General features: G+C 38.5%; 1 protein-coding gene across 2 annotated transcripts in view; it reads left to right on the top strand.

The window, feature by feature from the left end:
• Positions 1 to 22,822, top strand: part of LOC135087156 (GRB10-interacting GYF protein 2) — a 73,409-nt gene that overhangs the window by 23,485 nt on the left and 27,102 nt on the right. Inside the window, exons 3-14 of one of the 2 annotated variants that reach the window (XM_063981991.1) lie at positions 105 to 240; positions 4,194 to 4,345; positions 6,079 to 6,261; positions 9,070 to 9,176; positions 11,446 to 11,551; positions 11,682 to 11,928; positions 12,191 to 12,240; positions 12,735 to 13,659; positions 13,852 to 14,043; positions 14,489 to 14,638; positions 15,075 to 15,170; positions 20,118 to 20,225. In XM_063981991.1, the coding sequence (XP_063838061.1) occupies positions 105 to 240; positions 4,194 to 4,345; positions 6,079 to 6,261; positions 9,070 to 9,176; positions 11,446 to 11,551; positions 11,682 to 11,928; positions 12,191 to 12,240; positions 12,735 to 13,659; positions 13,852 to 14,043; positions 14,489 to 14,638; positions 15,075 to 15,170; positions 20,118 to 20,225 (2,452 nt within the window). Of the gene's footprint in view, positions 1 to 104; positions 241 to 4,193; positions 4,346 to 6,078; positions 6,262 to 9,069; positions 9,177 to 11,445; positions 11,552 to 11,681; positions 11,929 to 12,190; positions 12,658 to 12,734; positions 13,660 to 13,851; positions 14,044 to 14,488; positions 14,639 to 15,074; positions 15,171 to 20,117; positions 20,226 to 22,822 lie in introns of both variants that reach the window. The other variant, XM_063981990.1, reaches the window with a different exon arrangement.

Below are 22,822 nucleotides of genomic sequence, written 5' to 3'. Positions count from 1 at the left end.
ATTCGTTCACATACAGAATCTAATATCGGTGATAATGAGTATAACGTGTATAGATTTAGATACTGTTACCTTGAAATTATCATAATATATTTTTTTGTTGACAGATATGGCAGAGAAGAAATGCTAGCGTTGTATGATCGCACATCGGATGCACCGCCTGAATTAAAATATATTGATATGCTGTACCAGCCGAGAGGAAAGCCACCGTTCGCGCTAAATAACACGTTTGAAGACGATATGGTAAGAATACAGTTATAGTATGCTTATAATAAACTAGCGGCCGCCCGCGACTTCGTACGCGTGAATCCCATTTTACCTCCTTAGGGGTGGAGTTTCGTAAAATCCTTTCTTATTGGATGCCTACGTCATAACATCTACCTACATGCCAAATTTTTTAAGTAATGTGTTTCACTTTAAAAAGTGTTTCACTTTATTAAGTACTAGACTAAGAGCTAGTGAACGCCAGACCTACGTTATTTTATAAAGGCTGAAAGTTTGTCAGCACATGCTCCCAACATAGCTAAGAACCATGGCCAAACATGAAGTTTGGGTCATGGTGGCTTTGGCAGACAGACGGTACTAAAGGTGTGTAAAAAACCAACTTAATTACGTCAAAGTATGATTTTTTGATATTTCCTTCAAAATGTTATTAGAAATGACGTCATTAATTGACAGACACCTACCATGGTGGCAGCCCTTAGCCAGACACCTTAAAGTTCATGAAAATGTAGTCCTACTTACGTCATACTATAAAAGCTGATATTTACATAAAATATTTGAACTATCATTTGATGAAGTTTCCTCATCAGCCAGACACTTCTGATGGTTCCTTCGCCTTGCCAGACAGCTTTTAGGGTGGCTGAAAGTGCGAACGCGAGGCACTATAAATATTGTTTTTTGTACTTTTTCTTAAGTTACTCAAGTATTTGAGTCTGTAAATCATCATCTCATGTTGATGAGCTGATGATGGAAGGTAAGCACAACTCCTTGAGGCTTAGGAGTTGGAGGACAATGAGGATCATTTCGATTTTTAGCTGTGAATGCAGATTTATAGGGCTAAGAAATCCTTAATACACAGTCCAAAAATTTTTGTTCTACGACAAAAATTGACGAAGTTATGGCCAAATTACTAAAAAAGTTCACTGACCGCCCGGCGCGGGACCGTTGACGTCATTGTATCCGATCCGAACGCTGCCGGCGTACTGCGTGGATAGAAAATATTTTTTTCTAGCCAAACTATCAGTTTGAGAGAAAAACTTGTAATGACATATATTCATCAGAATAAAGTAAGCTATCGATAGGTAATTTTAAAAATAGAAATTGTGAAAAATAACGCAAAAAATCCATACGCTCATACGATTCAATGGAACGCAGAGACGCGATTGGGGTCTCCGCGGTGGTATATTTGGCGATTTATTCAAATAAAGTGTTCATAAGTGTTGTTAGAGTCATATCTTCTTCCAAGTAAAATATAAAAATGTATAAGTATTAATTTTTCTTTTTAATTTTACTTCTAACAATAAGGTATAGCTGAGGCAGATACACTCTTCCTAGGCTACAAGACATTTCTATGCAGATCATTTCGATGTACACGCAATACCTACCTGTTATTTAGTTTTTCTGAGTTAAACCTACGTACCTACCTATCTATTCGCCGTTCCCATGGGCGGACCAGCTGCTGCAGGAAAGGACAGCTGCTCCCTCCTGGAAATCTATTTAATCTTAGCCTAGAAGCTGGGTATGACTCCCCCGCCCCCCTCCTCTCCCTAGGTCATAAGCTGGGCATGACTTCCCCCTCGGCCAGAAGTTGGGTATGATTTACCCCCCCCCCCAGGCCAGAAACTGGGTATGACTTTACCCCCCCCCCTCCCCCCAGGCCAGAAGCTGGGTAAGGCTAGCCCCCCCCTCCCCCAGCCCATAGAAACTGGTTATGACTTGACCCCCCCCCCCCCCCCCCAGGCCAGAAACTGGGTAAAGGCTAGCCCCTCCCCCCAGCCCATAGAAACTGGTTATGACTTGACCCCCTCCCCCATCCCCCAGGCCAGAAGCTGGGTAAGGCTAGTTCCTCCCCCCTAGCAAATAAGCATAAGCTGGGTATGACTCCCCCTAGGCCAGAAGCTGGGTATTACATACCCCCCCTCCCCCAGGCTAGAAACTGGGTAAGGCTAGCCCCTCCCCACAGCCCATAGAAACTGGTTATGACTTGACCCCCCGCCCTCCCCCAGGCCAGAAGCTGGGTATAAAGGCTAGCCCCTTCCCCCAGTCCATAAGCATAAGCTAGGTATGACTCCCCCTCGGCCAGAAGCTGGGTATGACTTACCCCGGCCAGAAACTGGGCATGACTTGCCTCTCCCCCCCTCCCACCAAGGCCAGAAGCTGGGTAAGGCTTGCCCCTCCCCCTAGGCTATAAGCTGGGTATGACTTATCCCCCCCCCCCACCCAGGCCAGAAACTGGGTATTAGCATCATATTATGTATTATTATGTTCAGTACAAACAATCATTAAGTTACACTCACCCCAACCGCGTCTCCGCATTGCATCGAATCCTATGAAAATGTGGTTTTTGGACATAGCGATACTTAATTTTCACAATTTTTATTTTTTTAAATTACTGGTCGATAGGTTACTTTATTTTGATGAATAAATGTTATTAAAAGTTTTTTTCTAAAACTAATGGTTTAGCTGGAAAAAAATATTTTCCATCCCAATAGTACGCCGGCTGCGCTCGATTCGGATATAATGACGTCACGCGGCCCTGCGTACGTTGACTTTTAGCGGCAAAAACGGTCTATGTTTATTACTTAATATCTTCGTAAGTAATGGTCCGATTTGGATAATTCAAAAAGATATATCTTTCTTATGTCTTAAAGATTAACGTAGATACTAGTTTTATTGAATTTTCTACAACAGTACTGATCCTCATTCTTTAACCAGTATATATAAGTATAGTTTCTAATGTTATTTGGGTGTTTGCATCAGCTTTAGTCATCATCCCATGTTGATGGAAGATACAACTCCTTAACGCTTAGGAGTTGTAGGATAATTCACGTCATGCTCCCCGGCGGAACTACTTTTGATTTAACTAGTGTAAGTTTCTAAAATAAATCTTTGAAAGGTCTATAAAATTCTAGTCCTATTTAAAAAAAAAACATGTCACAAGATACGCCGTATTTTGTTATTGAAAGTGGTTGCGCTGCAGAGTATCCTTCCAGCGAAACCATCACGATATATCTATTACTATGCATAGTACAATCAAATTTATAGTATCAAATAATACTATAATAATTCTATATTGAATTAGGACCCCCAAATCCTCACTAGAATTTATATACACGGAAAATGTGGTGCCACAAATTTTATCTTCAAAATATTTGCTAAACGCCTAGAGTAAAGTTCTTAGCAACATTAGCAATAACATAGGTAATGATAATGTTGCTAAGAACTTTACTCTAGGCAACTTTCAAAGGTAATCACTTTAAAATTAGGGATTACCTAAGCCTTAAGGAGTTGTACTTACCTTCCATCATCAGCTCATCAACATGAGATGATGATTTACAGACTCAAATACTTGAGTAACTTAAGAAAAAGTACAAAAAACAATATTTATAGTGCCTCGCGTTCGCACTTTCAGCCACCCTAAAAGCTGTCTGGCAAGGCGAAGGAACCATCAGAAGTGTCTGGCTGATGAGGAAACTTCATCAAATGATAGTTCAAATATTTTATGTAAATATCAGCTTTTATAGTATGACGTAAGTAGGACTACATTTTCATGAACTTTAAGGTGTCTGGCTAAGGGCTGCCACCATGGTAGGTGTCTGTCAATTAATGACGTCATTTCTAATAACATTTTGAAGGAAATATCAAAAAATCAGCCTTTATACTTTGACGTAATTAAGTTGGTTTTTTACACACCTTTAATACCGTCTGTCTGCCAAAGCCACCATGACCCAAACTTCATGTCTGGCCATGGTTCTTAGCTATGTTGGGAGCATGTGCTGACAAACTTTCAGCCTTTATAAAATAACGTAGGTCTGGCGTTCACTAGCTCTTAGTCTATACACAGGTAGTAAGTACGCTATTTTGTACGTCGCGAGTCGTTCATGTAGTTCTGCGATAAGATGTTGATGTTGGCATTCAGATAAATTGCATTTGCACTTGCGTGTTTCTCTGACACCACAACGATTTGTTCACAGAGAGAAAATATGAGAAGCGGTCCTCCCATAGGAGTGGGGTCACCAGGGGAGAGGTTCAACAACATGGGAAGAGGCATGGGCCGGGGGATGAGTCCTAACGATGGACGGGGGAGGCCCAGACTCCCTTTTGTCCGACAGACTTCAATGGGAAGGTAAACAAAAATTACACTGCACAACAGCATTTCTGATGATTGGGTTATGTTACATGATATTAGTCCAATTTTTAATGACGATTTCAAATCTGTGATTGAAATGTCTGTATCAGCTCTGGTTAAAAAAATATGACACTTGGGTCTTTTTGTAAAAAAACACTCTTTTTTTAGAGATGATCCTATTTTATGAAGTTGTTATATTTAAAAAACTTTCTTTTATTTGACTTCCTTGCTGATGCTGAAGGCAGACAGCTCTTCTGAATGATTCAACAGCAGTCAGCCATCATGTGTGCATTCCAGTGGCCCTGATAGCGTCCCTCTATCGTACGAAGGCCCTGGTGGATTTGCTCGCCATGTTCTTCACTTAGATCCTCAAGAGTTGTGATAAAATTGTTCAGGTGATTGCGAAGAGAGTGTAATTCAAAAAAACATGTTTGTAAGTGACTCATACGTTGTTCGATTTGTAAGAATAGTAATATTTTTTCGGATTTTCCAAAAAAAATAATTAAAATGCCAAAATAACTCATTCCATATCTTTTCGGAAGACTTGAAGATCCTAAATCTCTAAAACGATCGTTTAAACCATCTTGGCTACATGGTTTTGAAAATTTCGGGTCACATTCAAAGTCTCTACCACACTGACAGTTTTCGCCTCAAAATCCTCATGTGTAGTATCAACATGAGGTTCAGGTGACTTCTTAGGGTTGAAAAGACGTCTACATGCCAAACGTATGCAAGGAATTACCATTTAGTTCAATATTTTTTGGTTAATACCATTTCTGTTCAAAAATAAAAATAACAGTCGTCGCGATGGTTCAAGGGTTCCTTTCAGATCATAGCGGATTCGTACCTAAATCTACACATTCTTATTTGTTTATAAACGTAAAAACTCAACGCATTTTTTCCACGCCTTTTGCGGAATTCAAGGCTTATCTTTCATTTCCACTGGGTCCCCAAACTAATTTTTGTAAGCCAATTTTACGAACTTTGTCACATTTAAACGGATTATTTAAACATATCCTCTCCGCAAATGAAACAAAATTGGTTTAGATCATTCACACAAACACTTCTTAAGGCTATCATATTAAATTATACAAAGAAAACATAGTATTTTTTGAACTGTCGGCGAATTAAGACTGAAATTTAGCAATTTTTGAGTGAAAGCTATAACACGTAAACAAGAGCTGCTACGAAAAAATGGACGGCAGATTCAGAATCAGCGACGTCAAATTAGTAAATATCATGTAATGAAAGTCAATCATCAGCCAAAAGTTGCAATTTTGTTGTGCAGTGTTATTAACTGTCAGAAAAAAAATCAGTTACAATTTTGCAATAAGATGTCTTGCTGAAAAATTCGAGTTATCTAGTTAGTAGGGGTTATGTCGATAAAATTCGATGAATTAAAGGCCCTTAAATAACCGCCTGTTTAATATATCTGGTATCATGATAACCATTGCAAATCGTTTTGTAGAGTTGACTTTGTTTTTAATACTACTATACTCTCAAGCCGCTTTCGGCTACGGTAACTACGACAAAATTCCTTTAGTCCGCAATAAGAGGGCTACGCTGGGCTGCCCTATCATGTGCCCTCATGGTCGTCCATACTACAGGCAAACGCCTATTTTGGAAGATAGAAGATTTTACTCAAAATTGTAACACTTTTTTCTTGCAATAAAGACATTTATTTAATTGCGAGGATTCAAGTTATAGTAAGTTATTTGTGCTGTTTGTAGGGCATGCGCGCGGCCTCACGGCCACGGGCACGGTCTTCCCAGAATGCCTGGGTTCAATGCAGCTGCCGACGACGACTCATCGCCCAGCCCTCGGGCATCGTGGAGCGGCAACAGCCCGAGCACTTCACAGAACAGAACCACGGGCGAGCAGGCGGAATGGACGCCCAGCAAAATGTTTAGAAGGTAAGCTACTAATTCCTCATGCAGTATTCCGACAATCTATCATCATCATCATCATTTCAGCCATTAGGACGTCCACTGATGTACATAGGCCTCCCGCAATGCTTTCCATGTTGATCGATTGGTAGCGGCCTGCGTCCAGCGCTTCAATTCGATGCCGACAATCTATACTTACGAGCAAAGTATAGAATCACCCCCCTGTGTTTTGTTCCGAGTTTAAGAATCGTATGACTATTGTATGTATCTGTTTATAAATTCTATAATGCTGTCTACCACAACTCATAAAACCCGCAGAATGCTTGCAGTTTTTACACATGAATCAAAATATTTTTTCTCTGATTTTTCTAAAGTAGTCACGATGACCAAGTCCACCCTATCCGGCTCCGGCTTATCTTTGAATTTTGGGACATAGGCCAGTAGAATTAAACACAAAAATTGATTAAATCGGAAATAATTCCTACAAAAGATTTTTTTGCTTTAATGGCTTCATTGGTTGCCCATTAAGACTCTCCTAAGTTTTCGACTTCGACGGAGTTGTGCTTAAGTGGTGGGGCCCCGAAAGCGGCGTTTTATCGGTTTTCCGGTTATACCGCGTAAAGGACTTACCCTATCGAAAAGTGGTCTTCATGACGGTTAAAGGGCACTTAATCCTGCATTGAATAAGACCAAATTCATGTGTTTTGGACAAACCGTTCTCGCGCTAAAGTTCGGCAAAGTAGAAAATATACGTATAATTAATGACCCTCTCCACGTCCAATGGCTTGTTACCCACATGCTTCCAAGCCTTGTAAAGGGTCGCCTTAATCAGTGTAACCCTAACAAGGCTCACGAGTTTGATTCGCTTATCCTTGTTCGTCCCAGCCGTTCCTTAACTGCGGTTGCTGCACCTCTTCCTGACACTCTCCTGAACGACTCTGTGTTACCTAATGTGGCTGCCTCTCTTCCTTGTACCCTCCTGTACGATTGCATTGCTTAGCTATATGCCTGGTCCAAGGTTCGACGCCACAAAATCAACTTTGTACGCGTGAAAATAGTTTAAATACTATTTTCCGTGCTTGCGACATTTTTCTTTACTGCTTCGCCTCTATTAGTCGTAGAGTGATTGTATATATCCTATAGCCTTCCTCAATGTATGAGCTATTCAACACAAAAATAATGATTTCAATCAAACTAGTAATTCTTAAGATTAGCGCGTTCAAACAAACAAACAAAAAACTCTTCAGCGTTTTAATATGAACTTGTTGTTGTTGATTTTTGGCGTCGAACCTTAGACCAGCCATACGGCTAGGCAACGTAGTCATGCAGGAGGATACAAGGAAGAGGGGCAGCCACAGTAGGTAACACAGAGTCGTTCAGGTGAGTGCCAGGAAGAGGTGCAGCAACCGCAGTTAAGGAACGGCTGGGACGAACAAGGATAGGCGCATCAAGCTCGTAAGCCTTGATAGGGTTACACTGGTTGAGGTGGCCCTTTTCAAGACTTGGAAGCCTGTGGGTAACAAACCATTGGACGTGGAGAGGGTCATTAATTATACGTATATTTTCTACTTTGCCGAACATTAGCTCGAGAACGGTTTGTCCAAAACATATGAATTTGGTCTTATTCAATGCAGGATTAAGTGCCCTTCAACCGTCATGAAGACCACTTTTTGATAGGGTAAGTCCTTTACGCGGTATAACCGGAAAACCGAAAAAATGCCTCTTTCGGGGGCCCCCACCACTTAAGCACAACTCCGTCGAAGTCGAAAACTTAGGAGAGTCTTAATGGGCAACCAATGAAGCCATTAAAACAATAAAATCTTTTGTAGGAATTATTTCCGATTTAAAAGCTAATTCTACTGGACTAACACGTATAATACTACTTTTAAAATGGGACCATTTTAAATTATCTCCTTTATACTCTTTTAGTCATTCAGTTCCTAAGATCGCTCGGAACAAATCCACAAGAACAAGTCCAGCTTGGAAGTGTTATGTCATTGGTCTTTACTGTTTCGTACGGGTATCCTCAGTTCTGTCTCTACTTAGTATGAAAAAATATTACCACCAAGTAAATAGGTAACTGTCTAATAAAAATATTACTCTGTCCATTTCTTTTTTAACTTTCTACAACGTGTTAATGAAAAAGCGCAAAACCTGAAATTGGTTTGTTCGGAATCGAGAGTAGAATCGATTCCACTAATAAAAAATTAGGGTCAAATTTTAACCAAAAAAATATGTTAATTTTAATCGTTAATTAACTCTATTATCATAGGTGAATGAACTATCTACGTTAACTACTAACCTACTCATAGGCGTGCATGCCTTGCAATCAGCGTGTGAAAGGTCAATACGTTGCCAGAAATGCGTAAAAAGAGATAACTCGTGCGCAGGGCGAAAACAAAAAGAATGAATATCTTCGTAAATAATCCGCGAAAATTAATTGTAATAATTTACATATTTTTTTTATAATAATAATAAGTTGGGATATCTGAGGTTTTGCGCTTTTTCACTAACACGTTGTATATTCTGTCTTAATTAAGTACGTTATTACATTTAGTGTAACAAACCCTTTGAAGTATAATGGGGCCTATTCCAGGGTTTAGGCTCACCCCAAGTGTGGGGTGTATGTGATTTGCAATAGCTATAGTTATATTTTATAGGTCAGTGTCGTATATTTTATAGGTCAGTCTGTTAGTGCAAAGCTTTAATGGAACATCGATAATATTAATAAGTTTTAATGCATCAATTTGATGCTTGGTACAAAGTTTTCATGCAACATCGATAATATTATTATGGGGACCGTGGGTCGTATTAATGCATCAACTGATGTTTTAGCAAGCGCCAGGGGCAAACAACTAATTGGAGGCAGGCGCGAGAGGAGGGCGAGGAGTGGCGAAACCAGGACGCAGGGCGATCTCGCAATAATCAACAGGAGAAGTGGGGTCAGTACTTTATTTAATACTAGCTTTGCCCGTGGCTTCACTCGCGTGAAATTTAGTTTGTCACAGGTCGTCATAAATTTATAGACTACTAGCCTTTGCCCGCGTCTTCACCCGCGTGAAATTTAGATTGTGACAGAGCGTCATAAATTATAGCCTATAGCTTTTGCCAGCGGCTTCCCCCGCGTGGCTGCGTGAAAGGATGATGGGCACAAATGTATGGAAAGTGGTACCCGCTCCAATAGCCATAACCAATATATATTTTAAAAGGCCTTTAGATGTAGGAAAATGTCTGCTATGGGGCCAGTTCTAATTCACGTTTTGAAAGCAGTAATTCCACTAAGTATTATAATGAAAGTATAACACAATCATCCATGTATACGAGTATGTATTATGACTACAATCTATTAATATAACTAAACGAAGCATTGAAAAGGAAAGGATTATACCTACATGAACTATCCAAGCTATTAGCCCTTTATTCGCTTTCATCATCATCATCATGATCATTTTAGCCGTAGGACGTCCGGTTGAACATAGGCCTCCCCCAATGATTTCATTTCCACAATGGCCGGTTGGTGGCGGCCTGCATCCAGCGCCTTCCCGCTTTATGAGGTCGTCGGTCCATCTTGTGGGTGGACTTATTGGGTCTTGTGGGTTTATTCGCTTTAGCAACCCATAATAAAACCCTTTAGAAGTAATAAAACTGCAACCCCTTTATTAATAAAAGTTACACCCTAGTTGAACTCTGGCTTAAATTGTCACTTGATATGGAAATGTCATTTTAATCCAAGGTTCTTCCTAGGTGTAACTTTTTATTAATAAGGGGGTAGTACTTCTTTAAATAAAAATATTTATTTCACAATTATCCCCATCAATAATAATAGAGTTAAGGAAGGATGCTGGAGCAGTAAACCCTTCCTGCCTCGCATAACCTAAGTACCATACGATGGACACGTATGATACTTCTTCTTCTTCTTCCTCGGTCCCTCACTGATGAGGATCGCTATCACAAATAATGTTTCTCCACAAACTGCAATCATAAGCTGTGTGGACCGCACGATGCAAACTCCCGCCCACCGTCTTCCTCACCGCGTCCGACCATCTCGTCGGTGCCCTGCCCCGAGCGCGTCCCCCTTCATACTGTAATGATACTTAGGTCACACAAAAAGTATCTTTATCTTCGAACGCAACCAGATCTGAGGCTGGTGGCCATAGTAAATGTTGTTCGTCTTGGTAAGACCTTTCAAATGACACTACAAACATAACTATTGGAGCCGGGTACCATTCTGAAAAAAAATATGTATATCTTCGTACACAACCAGATCTGAGGCTGGTGGTCATAGTAAAAGTTGTTCATCTTGGTAAGACCTTTCAAACGATACTAGACACATATCTATTGGAGCCGGGTACCATTTTGCCCATTGTCCTTTAATTTGTCACAGATCGTCTTAAATTATAGCCCATATGTTATTCTGGGTTAAAAACAATAATACTGTATACTGTTTCATCAAAATCCGTTCGGTAGTTTTTGCGTGAAAGAGTAACAAACATGTTAACATTCAAACTACTTTCGCATTTATAATATTAGCAGGATTTATAATGTTAGCTAATATTAGGATAGTGTTAAAGGCCGGTAGTACTATTTTCATAAATAAAACGGTGAATACTTTACTTGCACACTATATTTTGCAACGTTTTAAATACAATTCATCGCTTATCATAACAGCGCGTGGAGACGTCCGCGCGCGTCCATCCAATCTGACGTTTCTAGAGTGACACTGACATTACATTACGTACGTCAATGTCACTGACATCAGCTCAATGACTATAGTTCCAAAATACTGAACTGTCCTATGCATGACATTGACAGTGGGGCGCCACCGTCAATACCGGAACGCTGGTTCCGATTTTTGCCATGTTGGAAACCATATAGTTGAACGATGGTAGCGCCCCCCTGTCATTGAGTTTGGTGGGACAGTTCAGCGTGGGTCATCTATATTGCTGGATTTCCTTATCCCCTTGTAATCAAGCTTGTCTTACGAGTGATTCACCAGTAGTTTAGCAACGGGGGGTTTGAATCCGCTTTAATCGGAACAAGACTACGACGCCATTGTAATATTATTATTGTCCTTTATATTTAAACATTCGTTTATCATTACAATAATAGATTGATCTTTTGCGACGTTTGCGTGATGACTTGCCTCTCTGAAAAGGCTCATCTTAAATGTAATGCAATCAAAGTTGATTTTTATGAACCAAATTGTTACAGAGCGAGATTGGGGCGATAGATCATCTCAAGACAAACAATCATGGAATTCAAATCGTCGTACATGGGTTGGAGGAGACACACAAAATGAGGAAAACTTGCCAGAATGGTTAGTACTTTAATCTTGACAATATAATAATAACAATACTAATTTATAATTTCTTCTGTATTCAGCTGCTTGAAATTACAAATGGAAGTTGTAATTTCTGTGTTTTTTTAATAAATATATTTATTTACAGGGCTGTAGACAACGCCGAAGCGTGTGCTGGAACGTTCGATGCATCTGGAGCGTTCCACGGTTACAGTAACGATGACACAAACTTGCCGAAGAACCAGGAGCCGCTCTATCCACTCGCACGCTCTCATACGCACGGCAATGTCACCCGAGCCAAAACCGAAGAAGGGCTAGATGATTGGTGGTCGTCTGACAAGGCAAAAAAGCTTTCTCCAAAACGATTCGATGCCAGCGACGTCAAGTTCAAGAAGGTATTGTAGCAGGCTTATTATTAAATACACCACTATCAGATCAGCATCAATAACTTATTATTACCCAGTATTTTTCTTTGGTGAATCAAAAGTTATGGTTTATATTTATTTCTAACACCTATGTAAAACACATTTTAATCAAATAATTTTATTATTATTAAATAAAAATTAAATTAAAAAATAAGTTATTATATTTTAAAAAAGTTATAATAAAGGTATTAAGTGGTTTCTAACTGACCTATCCTTTTTCTATTATCAACAGCAAACCAGTGCTCCAGAATCATTGGATGCGGTGGCTGATTCGTCATCCAGGTTAGATACGGACTCACAGGAAGCCGGAGCTCTAAAAAAAATATCAAACTTAGAGTCTCTAGAAGTTCTATCAGATATGAGCGATATGGCTCGGATGCCAATGATGAATTTAACCTCAATAGAGTCGATATCGTCAGAGCTAATGGATCAAGCTCTAAAACACCGAAATTTAGAATCCATTGACACCCTATCCTCGGATCTAACCGATACTGCCTGTGGGGGTGTCTGCGACGATGACAAGTTCAATAAAATTGTCCGAGATTCATTCAAACAAAAATACGACTCCCTGATGAGGTCCGACATAAATCGCGAGGAAACTAGTGATGATAGTAGCAATTTCCAGTCAGTTATGATCACCACAAATAACAGCCTCCGCCAAAAACATCAGAATATAGTCTCTTCAGCCTCTGATATGATGTGAGTTCCAGCATTAATTCTTCTATAGTGGTTCATTTTAGTTGAGATCTAATTGCTATAAATTTTTCTCTTTACAGTGTCGTAACCAAGCGCCCTCAAGACCAAATCGTTGAGGATATCTTCGACATGAACTTGGAGGATAAAGATCTGCTATCGAAATCGAAAGCAATGCCCAGCCCATTAGACAATAATAATACCCAGCCGTCTAGTTCGGGCGGAATGCCGGCTATGCAACAACTGCCGAACCCAGCAATGCAGATGAGGCTTTCGAACCCAGGCCTAGCCGCGTCTAACAGCGGTTTGCTGTCTGCTAACCCGAATATGCCATCCGGTATGCAAGGAATGCCGACAGGAATGCAGGGCCTTCCCTCCGGAATGCAAGGATTGCCTGGTATGCAAGGGCTACCTGCTGGTTTACAAATTGGAGGATTACCACCATCCCTTCAAGTCCCTGGTATGCAACCCCTGGCAATGCAAGGTCCTGGAGGCCAGCAACAAGGACTCTCTGGAGCCGGAATGCAAGGCCCTGGAAATCAGCAACAAGGGCTTTCTGGTGTGGGAATGCAAGGTTCTGGAAACCAGCAGGGGCTCTCTGGCGCCGGAATGCAAGGCATGCAGCAGTCGATGCCTGGGCCCGGAATGCAAGTTCCCGGGATGCAGTCATCTGGTATCCAAGCAGGATTGCAGCCTGGAATGCAGCCGGGGATGCAGGGAGGTATGCAGCCAATGCAGCCTGTCGGGATTACTAATTCGGCCTTGAATGCGTCGCTGGGCCTGCCTATTGGGCCTGGTAATAATGGAATGGGAATACCGATGCCGTCGTCTGTCATGCCTAGAGATGGTATGGGGAATCCAGGCATGGGTGCGGGTCTGCAAGGTGCCATCGGTGGAGGCCCGATGCAGCCTGGCGGTGCTGGAATTGCAGGCTATCCAAATGCCGCTGGCATACCTGGATTGTCCAATTCATCACTCTTCCTCAATCAGAACTCGAATAATCCATCGGTAAGAATATATTGTACTATTTACTTTTGCAATAATTAATAATTATATCTTTGACAAAAGTCTGAGAAAATAATCATGTCTGTTCAATGGACATATTATTATTTGTCTAGCTAGAGTACACGTATTTCCCCTTTCAATTTGAGCAACATCTAAGTTTAGTATTGAGACCTGACATCGAATCGTGTTATACAGATGGGGAATTCCGATTCCATTCCGATGCCAAACCACGGCAACCACAGCAACATGTACCAAATGCACGGGTTGCAACAATCGGGCTCGCAGGGTGCCTTCGGCTCATCCATCTATAGCAACATGATGCAGCAACCGCCGCCAACATCCGGCCAGCAGGGCATAGCAGATCAGTGGTATTATGAGGATCCGGAGGTAAATAATCTATACTTAATATTATAAATGCGAAAGTAACTCTGTCTGTCTCTCTTTTACGCCTAAACCACTGAACCGATTTTGATGAAATTTGGCATAGAGATAGTTTGAGTTCCGCGAAAGGACATAGGATAGTTTTTATCCCGGTTTTTGAAACAGGGACGCGCGCGATAAAGTTTTTCTGTGACAGACAAAATTTCACGCGGGCGAAGCCGCGGGCGGAAAGCTAGTCACTTATATATCCCTGTAAAATGTTACAAGCAAAGCTGACTAAGTTTTAGCGTCTTTTCATACTTTTTACACAGCAATAAAGAAAGGCTATGCGAACTGATTGAACTATAAAACGCTCTGCTACTTACACTGATTGTATCAGCTAGGCTATTATTGATGCTATTGCGTCTTAATCCCTATCATTTTAGCTTCATTATCTTTGGTTTTTCCGCAGAGAAACATCCAAGGGCCATTCTCCTCCAGAGACATGTACAACTGGTACCGAGCTGGTTTCTTTAACCCCAGTCTGATGGTCCGCCGAGCGTGTGATGCACATATGCGTCCGCTCGGCTCGTATGGGCCTGTGGTGCCTTTCTCCCATATTGTAAGTAAATCTTTCTATTAACTATTAAAAATGATTAATCGTGCGCAAATTGCGAAGTACTCACTTATAATTTATGAAGTTGTTGTTTGTTATTTTTATACTTGTGCGCCTAAGCTATTGTTACAAAATATTGTATTTAATTATCTCACGTAAGTGAATTATAAATAATTGTGAGAAAATACAATCTTAAACCACATTTATTGTTGATGTAACATTTTATCAAATTATTAAGTAAAACAGTTAACACGTTTTCATGAAATGAAGTTACTTAAGACTGAGACTGAGTATTTTACTGATTTTCTAAACAATATACTTATAAAGACATCAATAACATACATAAATTTGACAAAAAGAAATAGATGGTTTGCGGACATGAGAGCAATAATAATAAGATACCTAGTAAGTTTCTATTATTTGCCTTTTTCTGTTTGCACAGGATATGGTGAATTTCCCTCTGTCTGGAGGTTTCGACCATACGCCGGGTCCGAACGAGTCCATGCTCAACTCGCAGCAAGCTCTGGGACTGGAATCTGTAAGTATAAACAATATCACCGCTTGCCGCATGTACCTTAACATCATGCGAGCCACATCTATGTACATACAATATGGAAATTAGAGATGGGTTATACTAGGTAAATTTGATACTAGGTGCACCTATTCCTAGTATTTATTAATACTCGATCCAAATACCTATTCCACCTAGTACGTAGTAATTTAGCATACTTGACGCGACTAGTGCGGACTAATCCACGTAATAATATTAAAATACAATTTTCTTTGAAAAGATACAACCGTAGTATGAATAATGCAATTTGAAATTTAATAATAATGTTTTTGCTAGCTGTTGATTGATTGATATCCTCCCTTCATACTTCAAAGGCTTAGTTGGCGTATTTAAAAAATATCAATTTCATAAAAATATAAATGGTTTGACTATGTTTGTGTGCGTTTGCTTCGTCGCGCTCAAATTTGTTTGGTCAGACAGAGACGGAGTGAATCTCTACGTTCGCACATAAGCTTAGCGAGAAATACTCGGTGCGCGTAATATACGACTACGGATTACGCAATAATAACCTCTATTACTTTGATGGTAGGGTCGGAAATCGTGTAATTTATAAAATACTAGGTGGATCAAGTATTTTAAAAATTGGAATAGGTGCCGCCTAGTACTGTAAAATACCTAGTGTGTGGATCTGTTCTAGTAAATACGTCTCATCTCTAATGGAAATATACTAACAAGTATCACCTTGCTATAAAGGCGCTCATTTTGCTATGTATGCGCTTCATTGTATTGGTTGCCTCAAACACCAAGGTGTCACATTCACAGGTGTCATCATCAAAACCAATTCATTGAATAAATGTGGCAGTCGAAATTATATCTATACTGCAATAGGTTTTCAATTACAGTTCTATGTTTTAGGTATTGAGTATGTCCAAATTAAATGATGCATCAATAAATTCATTGCAATTTGGATCAGTGGGACTTCTTGCGAATCTGCCATTTAATCAACAACAACAAATGGTAAAAACTCAGTTCAACATCTTTATAGTTCCGTTTGATTCTGTAGAATGATTTAGAGTTTATTTTGGTCTGTATTGTAGAATTGTATGTCATTTGGGAATTTGGGGTCGATGTTAAACAGATCGATATTTTGTCGTGGACCAAGTGATTAATAGGGTGTTTTATAATAACTGGGTAGCATGATGAATGCCCGATCTCAGAGGAGAGAAATAATCTCATTACAATAGGGACAAAGTAAAAAATGGGACACATAGGAATATATTGTCCCAATTAAATTTAACGCCTAACGCTTACAATAACAAATACATTTAAGTAATAATTAAAACACTGTCCTATTCCACTGATGACATAATGCTCTCATTAATCACGTGGTACATAGTTATCGTTTTATAGATTTATTTTTGCTTTCATTAGCGACAAATTCCGTTTTTTTACGAATTGCCTTGCACTCAATGCTTAGTTGATTGACGCAAATTCATATAATGAACTGCTGTGGAGCGAACAGTGGGCATAGTTAGCGTACATAAGTTTTATGGGCAGATAAGTGTCTGACCAGAACGATGGTAAAAAGAACAGTACGCTGGCTTCCTGAACGTTAATATAATACGTTACGGTGTATTTGTGCAAACCAGCGTTGTTTTGAGTTTTCACCAGTTACTAGTTTGTCTCTTTGCTGTAAGGATACCTACGTTAAAGAGGTCAATAAAAACAATAATATTGTAAAGTTTCATTAAAATCCGTTTCGTACTTTTTGCGTAAAGAGTAACAAACGTACATACTTACAGTAGGCGCGCGAGTTCATGTCCATCCTGAGGAATGCGGTAGTGCTGTTACCTAACTAATTATGCTAATGTCGATATCGATAATTATTACCAATTAAGTAGGTCAACCTTTTCTACTTATTCCATATTTTTTGCAACTTATAAGTAAGTATAAGTAAATAAGTAAGTAAGTAAGGCCCTGATGGACATGAACTCGCGCGCCTACTGTGGAAACATTCGCATTTATAATATTTGTAGGTAGGATCTTACCTATTTGTCTTCCATTACTGCCCAATAATGCTAGTTCCATATGTTCACAGGTGCCTAGTTCATAACATTTGTCCTCTTGAATTAAAAATACAGTCACTAGCTTACATTTAAGTAAATATAGTTAGGACTAGCTTTCCGCCCGCGGCTTCGCCCGCGTGGAATTTTGTCTGTCACAGAAAAACAATATCGCGCGCGTATTTACTCATCGTTTAGACCTGGACTACGACAAACATTTTAAAACCAAAATCAGCTCAATCGGCCCAGTCGTTCTCGAGTTATAATCAGACTAACGAACATCAATTCATTTTTATTTAAATAGATAGATAGATGATAGCTAGCGGCCGCCCGCGACTTCGTACGCGTGGATCCCGTTTTACCCCCTTCATCTATCTTCAGCGGTTAACTCCCGTTCCCGTTGGAATTTTGCAATATCCTGTTGTAACTAAGCTTTAAGTTTACTAAGGTACCTGCATGCCAAATTTCAAGCGTCTATCTTACGCAGTTTAGATTTTTTCATACATATGTTTTTTCCCGCTAACTCCCGTTTCCGTGGGAATTTTACGATATCCTGTTGTACCTAAGCTTTAAATTTACTAAGGTACCTGCACACCAAATTTCAAGCACCTAACTTAAGCGGTTTAGATTTTTCATACAAAAGGATTTTTCCGCTAATTCCCGTTCCCGTGGTAATTTCGGGATTTCCTTTCTTAGTGCACCTCTACGGTACCTAAACTACGTCCCTTCTAAATTTCAAGTGCCTACGTTTAGCCGTTTAGGCTGTGCGTTGATCTGTCAGTCAGTCAGTCAGTTTCTCCTTTTATATATTTAGAAGATAGAAGAAGATTAGATGATAGCTAGCGGTCGCCCGCGACTTCGTACGCATGGATCCCGTTTTACCCCCTTCATCTATCTTAAGCGGTTTAGATTTTTTTCATACAAATGTTTTTCCCGCTAACTCCCGTTCCCGTAGGAATTTTGCAATATCCTGTTGTAACTAAGCTTTAAGTTTACTAAGGTACCTGCATGTCAAATTTCAAGCGTCTATCTTACACAGTTTAGATTTTTTCATACATATGTTTTTTCCCGCTACCTCCCGTTCCCGTGGGAATTTTACGATATCCTGTTGTACCTAAGTTTTAAGTTTACTAAGGTACCTGCACACCAAATTTCAAGCATCTAACTTAAGCGGTTTAGATTTTTCATACAAAAGGATTTTTCCGCTAATTCCCGTTCCCGTGGGAATTTCGGGAATTCCTTTCTTAGTGCACCTCTACGGTACCTAAACTACGTCCCTTCCAAATTTCAAGTGCCTACGTTTAGCCGTTTAGGCTGTGCGTTGATCTGTCAGTCAGTCAGTCAGTTTCTCCTTTTATATATTTAGATTCGACCAAACAAGAATAAATAAATATTAATCACAGAATAAATCGTCAGTTATTCGACATTTTGACATATTTCCCATACTGAAACTGTCAATGTGCCAGTTATACCAGAAGTTATTCTCGGATAAAAGTTTGGTCGAATCGGGCCTTAGTACTTTAGTTTACTTAAACTTTGTCCAATAGTGGACGCCATTAGGCTGTTAGTAAATTCCTGAATGCCAAAGCAAATAGCATAAAGTCATTGATATCTTCATGATTAGTTGTCTTCATGCAACAATTACGTCAGAATATAATTTTCAGTTGATTGGAGCTGCCAATCAACATGCATATTATTCACTTATGTATTCTAGTTTTACATTTAATTTTAATATAGTGTAGACTGTAGGTAGATTATACCTTGTAGTTGTAGATGCTTATGTATGTAGTGCTTCCTTATTGTAATTACTAAGGACTGCTTAAATTCTTATGTTCCTGTTTTCTTTCAATATCTGCAACACTAAAAGAGTTTACGGGATATACTTATACGAGGCTTGTAAAGTGTAAAATATTTCCAACCATTCATAATATGGTGCTTATAGTAATATAGTTGTATTATGTATTAATTTTTGACACTAGAATATTTCTGTGAGATGTTTACTGTGTAATTTCCATACTAAATGGCAATTTATACATGTTCAACACGCGTTTATCTTATTGTAATAAGGCTCTTTAAGATTTTAAATCTTGAGCCTATGATTCTAATCCAATTTTAACAATTAAAAGTCAGAATTACTGGCAATGTCGTAGCTCTGTGCTCCTTACTTTTCTAGATTTGGAAGTAAAATAACTTGAATAGAAAGTTATTATTTTGAAAATAATTTATGTCTTGATTTTTTTACTGTTGCATGATGTTTTCGATTTTCGCTTCTTTTTCGTAATAGGACACGGTTGTTCTGAAATATTTAAAATTTTATTTTCATGTGTGCTGAACTCAATTGTTGCACGAGCATGAAAATTATTACAAATGTACCTACCTACTTGTTTTTTGTTTTACGCTTAAAGTCAAATAATAGCGTGGTTTTTCTTGCCACGTCTTCCATTTCAGAAGTTGAACAAGCCGAGTAGTGTAAAAAAACTCGTATTAACAAAGTAACAAACGTTCTTCCGTGGAATTCAACCGAACTAAGTGGTATTTACAGCTACAAATGATATTTAGTGAAATCAATATTGCCAGATTAGATTTATAAATCACACTCTTAGTTATTCTTTTCAATTAATCGGTTTGAAAAGTCCGAGAACATAATATTAAATACTTAAGCTTAGTTTTTGACGAACATTTTATTTTTATGAACATTGAAAGATGATTGAAAATATGACAAAGTTATAATATACAATCTGATTAATTTCATTGCAATTTCTATCAATGCGGCTCAATTATAATAGTTAGCAGCCCTTTTCTCATATTTTCGAGTGATGATCATGACAGGCATTATTGATTTATTGACGCTGCGGTTGAAATGGCATGTCCACGTATTTGCCACATGTTTTGACTTGACTATTGTTCTCAGGATTCACTGTGGGGCCAGCCGTCTCCGTCGGCAGACCTGCTATGGGTGCAGCCCATGCCACGTGACAACCGCGTCAGCAACCTGCCTCTATATTTCTGGGAGCCACAGGTATTTTATGCCCCAGTGCTAGGCAGATATCGGCTTGCACGCTTTTAAAAATGTCATTATGTTAAACATTCAGTTGCGCAGTATCTGTAGTGTGCTTACCTCATTAGAATAAGTTCTCCCTCTTATTAGCAATAGCTCTCTATTATGCTGTGCTTTTTCTATCAATCTGCCATTCAGAAAAGAATGTGTTTTTTCCTCATAGGTGTTAGTTTTGTAGTTCTTCTTTTTTTGTATATTATTATTACGTTACGGTAATAGTGATAAATTAAAAATTATTCATAATTAATTAGGTATATGTCATAAAAGAGAACACGGGCTCGTGTACAGCGCTGCAGAGCACGCTGAATATTTGAACTCTGAGATATTTTCAGATTTTACATGAGTGAAATCTTGGATGTATATGAGAATATTCGTGGTTGTTGCTCTATTCCGAAAGAATAGAATTATCTTTATGGGCCAACCATAAGCTGCCTTTTATTTTTTTACATGCATAAATAATTTCAAATCAAATCGTGAGGTGATTATTAATAACGACCGGTGACTATGAATTATTTTTAAAGTCACATTTACCGTAACATTAATCATAAAATAAATATATTTGTTATACAGCATGAGTCAAATTGGCAAATCTCAACTACGAGTATGCTTGAAATAATAGTAATGAATTGAATTAAACATTTCTAACTCGTGTCATGTAACTTAACCTAATTAACTGCCTTGACTCATCCTGTGTTCTATGTAGGTACAACAAAAACTTTACGTCAAGATAGGGTTTCTGATTTCTCGACTTATTTTTTTTCTCGAGTTTCGAGAATTCTCGAGGCCAAAGACTCGAGTTTTCTCGGGTCTCGAGTCTTTTAATGAAAACTGCTGAAATCGGTTGAAATTTAATAAAAACACAGGTTTTTTAAATCTAATATACCTACTTTTATGCACAACAATCAATATTAGAATTTAGTACCACTTATTTGGTAAGGAAAGAAACAAAAAATAAAATCTTCTTTCATAATTAATATTTACTAATAATCATAACAAAAGTCATAAAGTCTCGTGTACTTTAAGGATATATAACAATAAAAATCTGGAGCTACAATTGAATCACTTGTTTTCTAAAGAACACAAGTCCAAATAGCAAAATTACGATAAATAGTTTTTTTTTTATGAATAAAAATTTTTTTTAATAAATTTTTAAATTTCTTACATATAACGACTTGAATATTTACGAGGAGGCACGAGTACCTAACCTAACGTCTGTTAGGTAAGGACGTAACTGTCCAGTTAACAAGTTTTTCAGTCTTTACATCAGTCAGAGTTAAAAATACATATCTAATAATATATCATACTCGTTGGTGAACATTATTATTACTTAGTTTCGATTAAGATCATTACTTGCAAATCAAATCAGTTAAAAAAGGAAAGACTAGGCCAGTCTTAAAGCAACGTTGACCTATTAAATAATTAAAAACTTACTTTTGTCTAAGAAAATAGGCTTTCAAGAATATTAAAGCTTCAAAATCGAAACTCGAGAATTCTCGAGCTCCGGTAATTTTTTTCTCGTCTCGAATGAAGCCAAATTTCTCGAGTTTTCTCGAGTTCGAGAAAGCTCGAGCAGAAACCCTACGTCAAGATAACTTTCTTACAGCACGTGCATGCTTTTAACAAGCTTACACTTAGTTGGTTTGATTGAACATTACTTGTCATATTCTAGCTAGTTGATACAAGCTATTTGTATGAATTTTACATTTCAAAGACCAGCTTTTGTTTGTTTGAAAATTAAGTGTAAGCTATGAAATTCAATGTTATGCCACATTTTGCTGGATGAATTGAAAAATTTACAAAACGTGGGAACATTGAATTTCGCCTCCTGCTTGCAAGAAAAGGAATCATGAATGACCGATTACATACTAGTATTTTATTTTTAATATTATTTTTGGTGGTGATCCATTTTGATGGGCATCCACACTGCGAATTTATCCGCTAGGCGGTATATCGTCGCGACATCCCCACAGAGCAATAACAATCACAAACTGTCACTTTTTTAATTTGCTTGCACGGCTTGTGCATGCGCCACGACAGGTAGGTAGAGATTAATTCCTATTAGTGGAAACGTCACCAATTTGTATGCAATAGATGTTTCAATGTAATTAATAAAACAGTTGTTAGTTTCCGAATAAAAATAATAAAGACTTAAAAATACATCCAAACGTTGGCATACATATAATTTTACTCGGCACTGGCTAAATGTGCAAACAGCTAGAAGCCATAAATTACAAAAAACAAAAGATATGATATTTAAAAAGCGCTCCTGGCATCAGCTACGAAAAGCTTTGCGTGTGGAACCACATTAAAATTGTAATTTATTTAACTTGACAATATTACAACCATATTACAATCTGAAAACTTAACAATGTAATGATTAAGTAAAAAAGTATTATAACATTTTGGCTCATCAAATTTGGCGTAGTCCTTTGTGTTATGTTAATTCTATCCATATTTCAATATGGACCTTCAACTACAGCACCTACATATTTATGAATTGGAAATACATCTATAGTGAACTTGAAAGTATATGTAGCTCAAATTACCTTTATTATGCC

Source organism: Ostrinia nubilalis, chromosome Z (assembly GCF_963855985.1).
Source record: "Ostrinia nubilalis chromosome Z, ilOstNubi1.1, whole genome shotgun sequence".
Classification (NCBI taxonomy): domain Eukaryota; kingdom Metazoa; phylum Arthropoda; class Insecta; order Lepidoptera; family Crambidae; genus Ostrinia; species Ostrinia nubilalis.
Note: the sequence above shows the minus strand (reverse complement) of the source record. Positions and strands in the feature narration are given on the sequence as shown.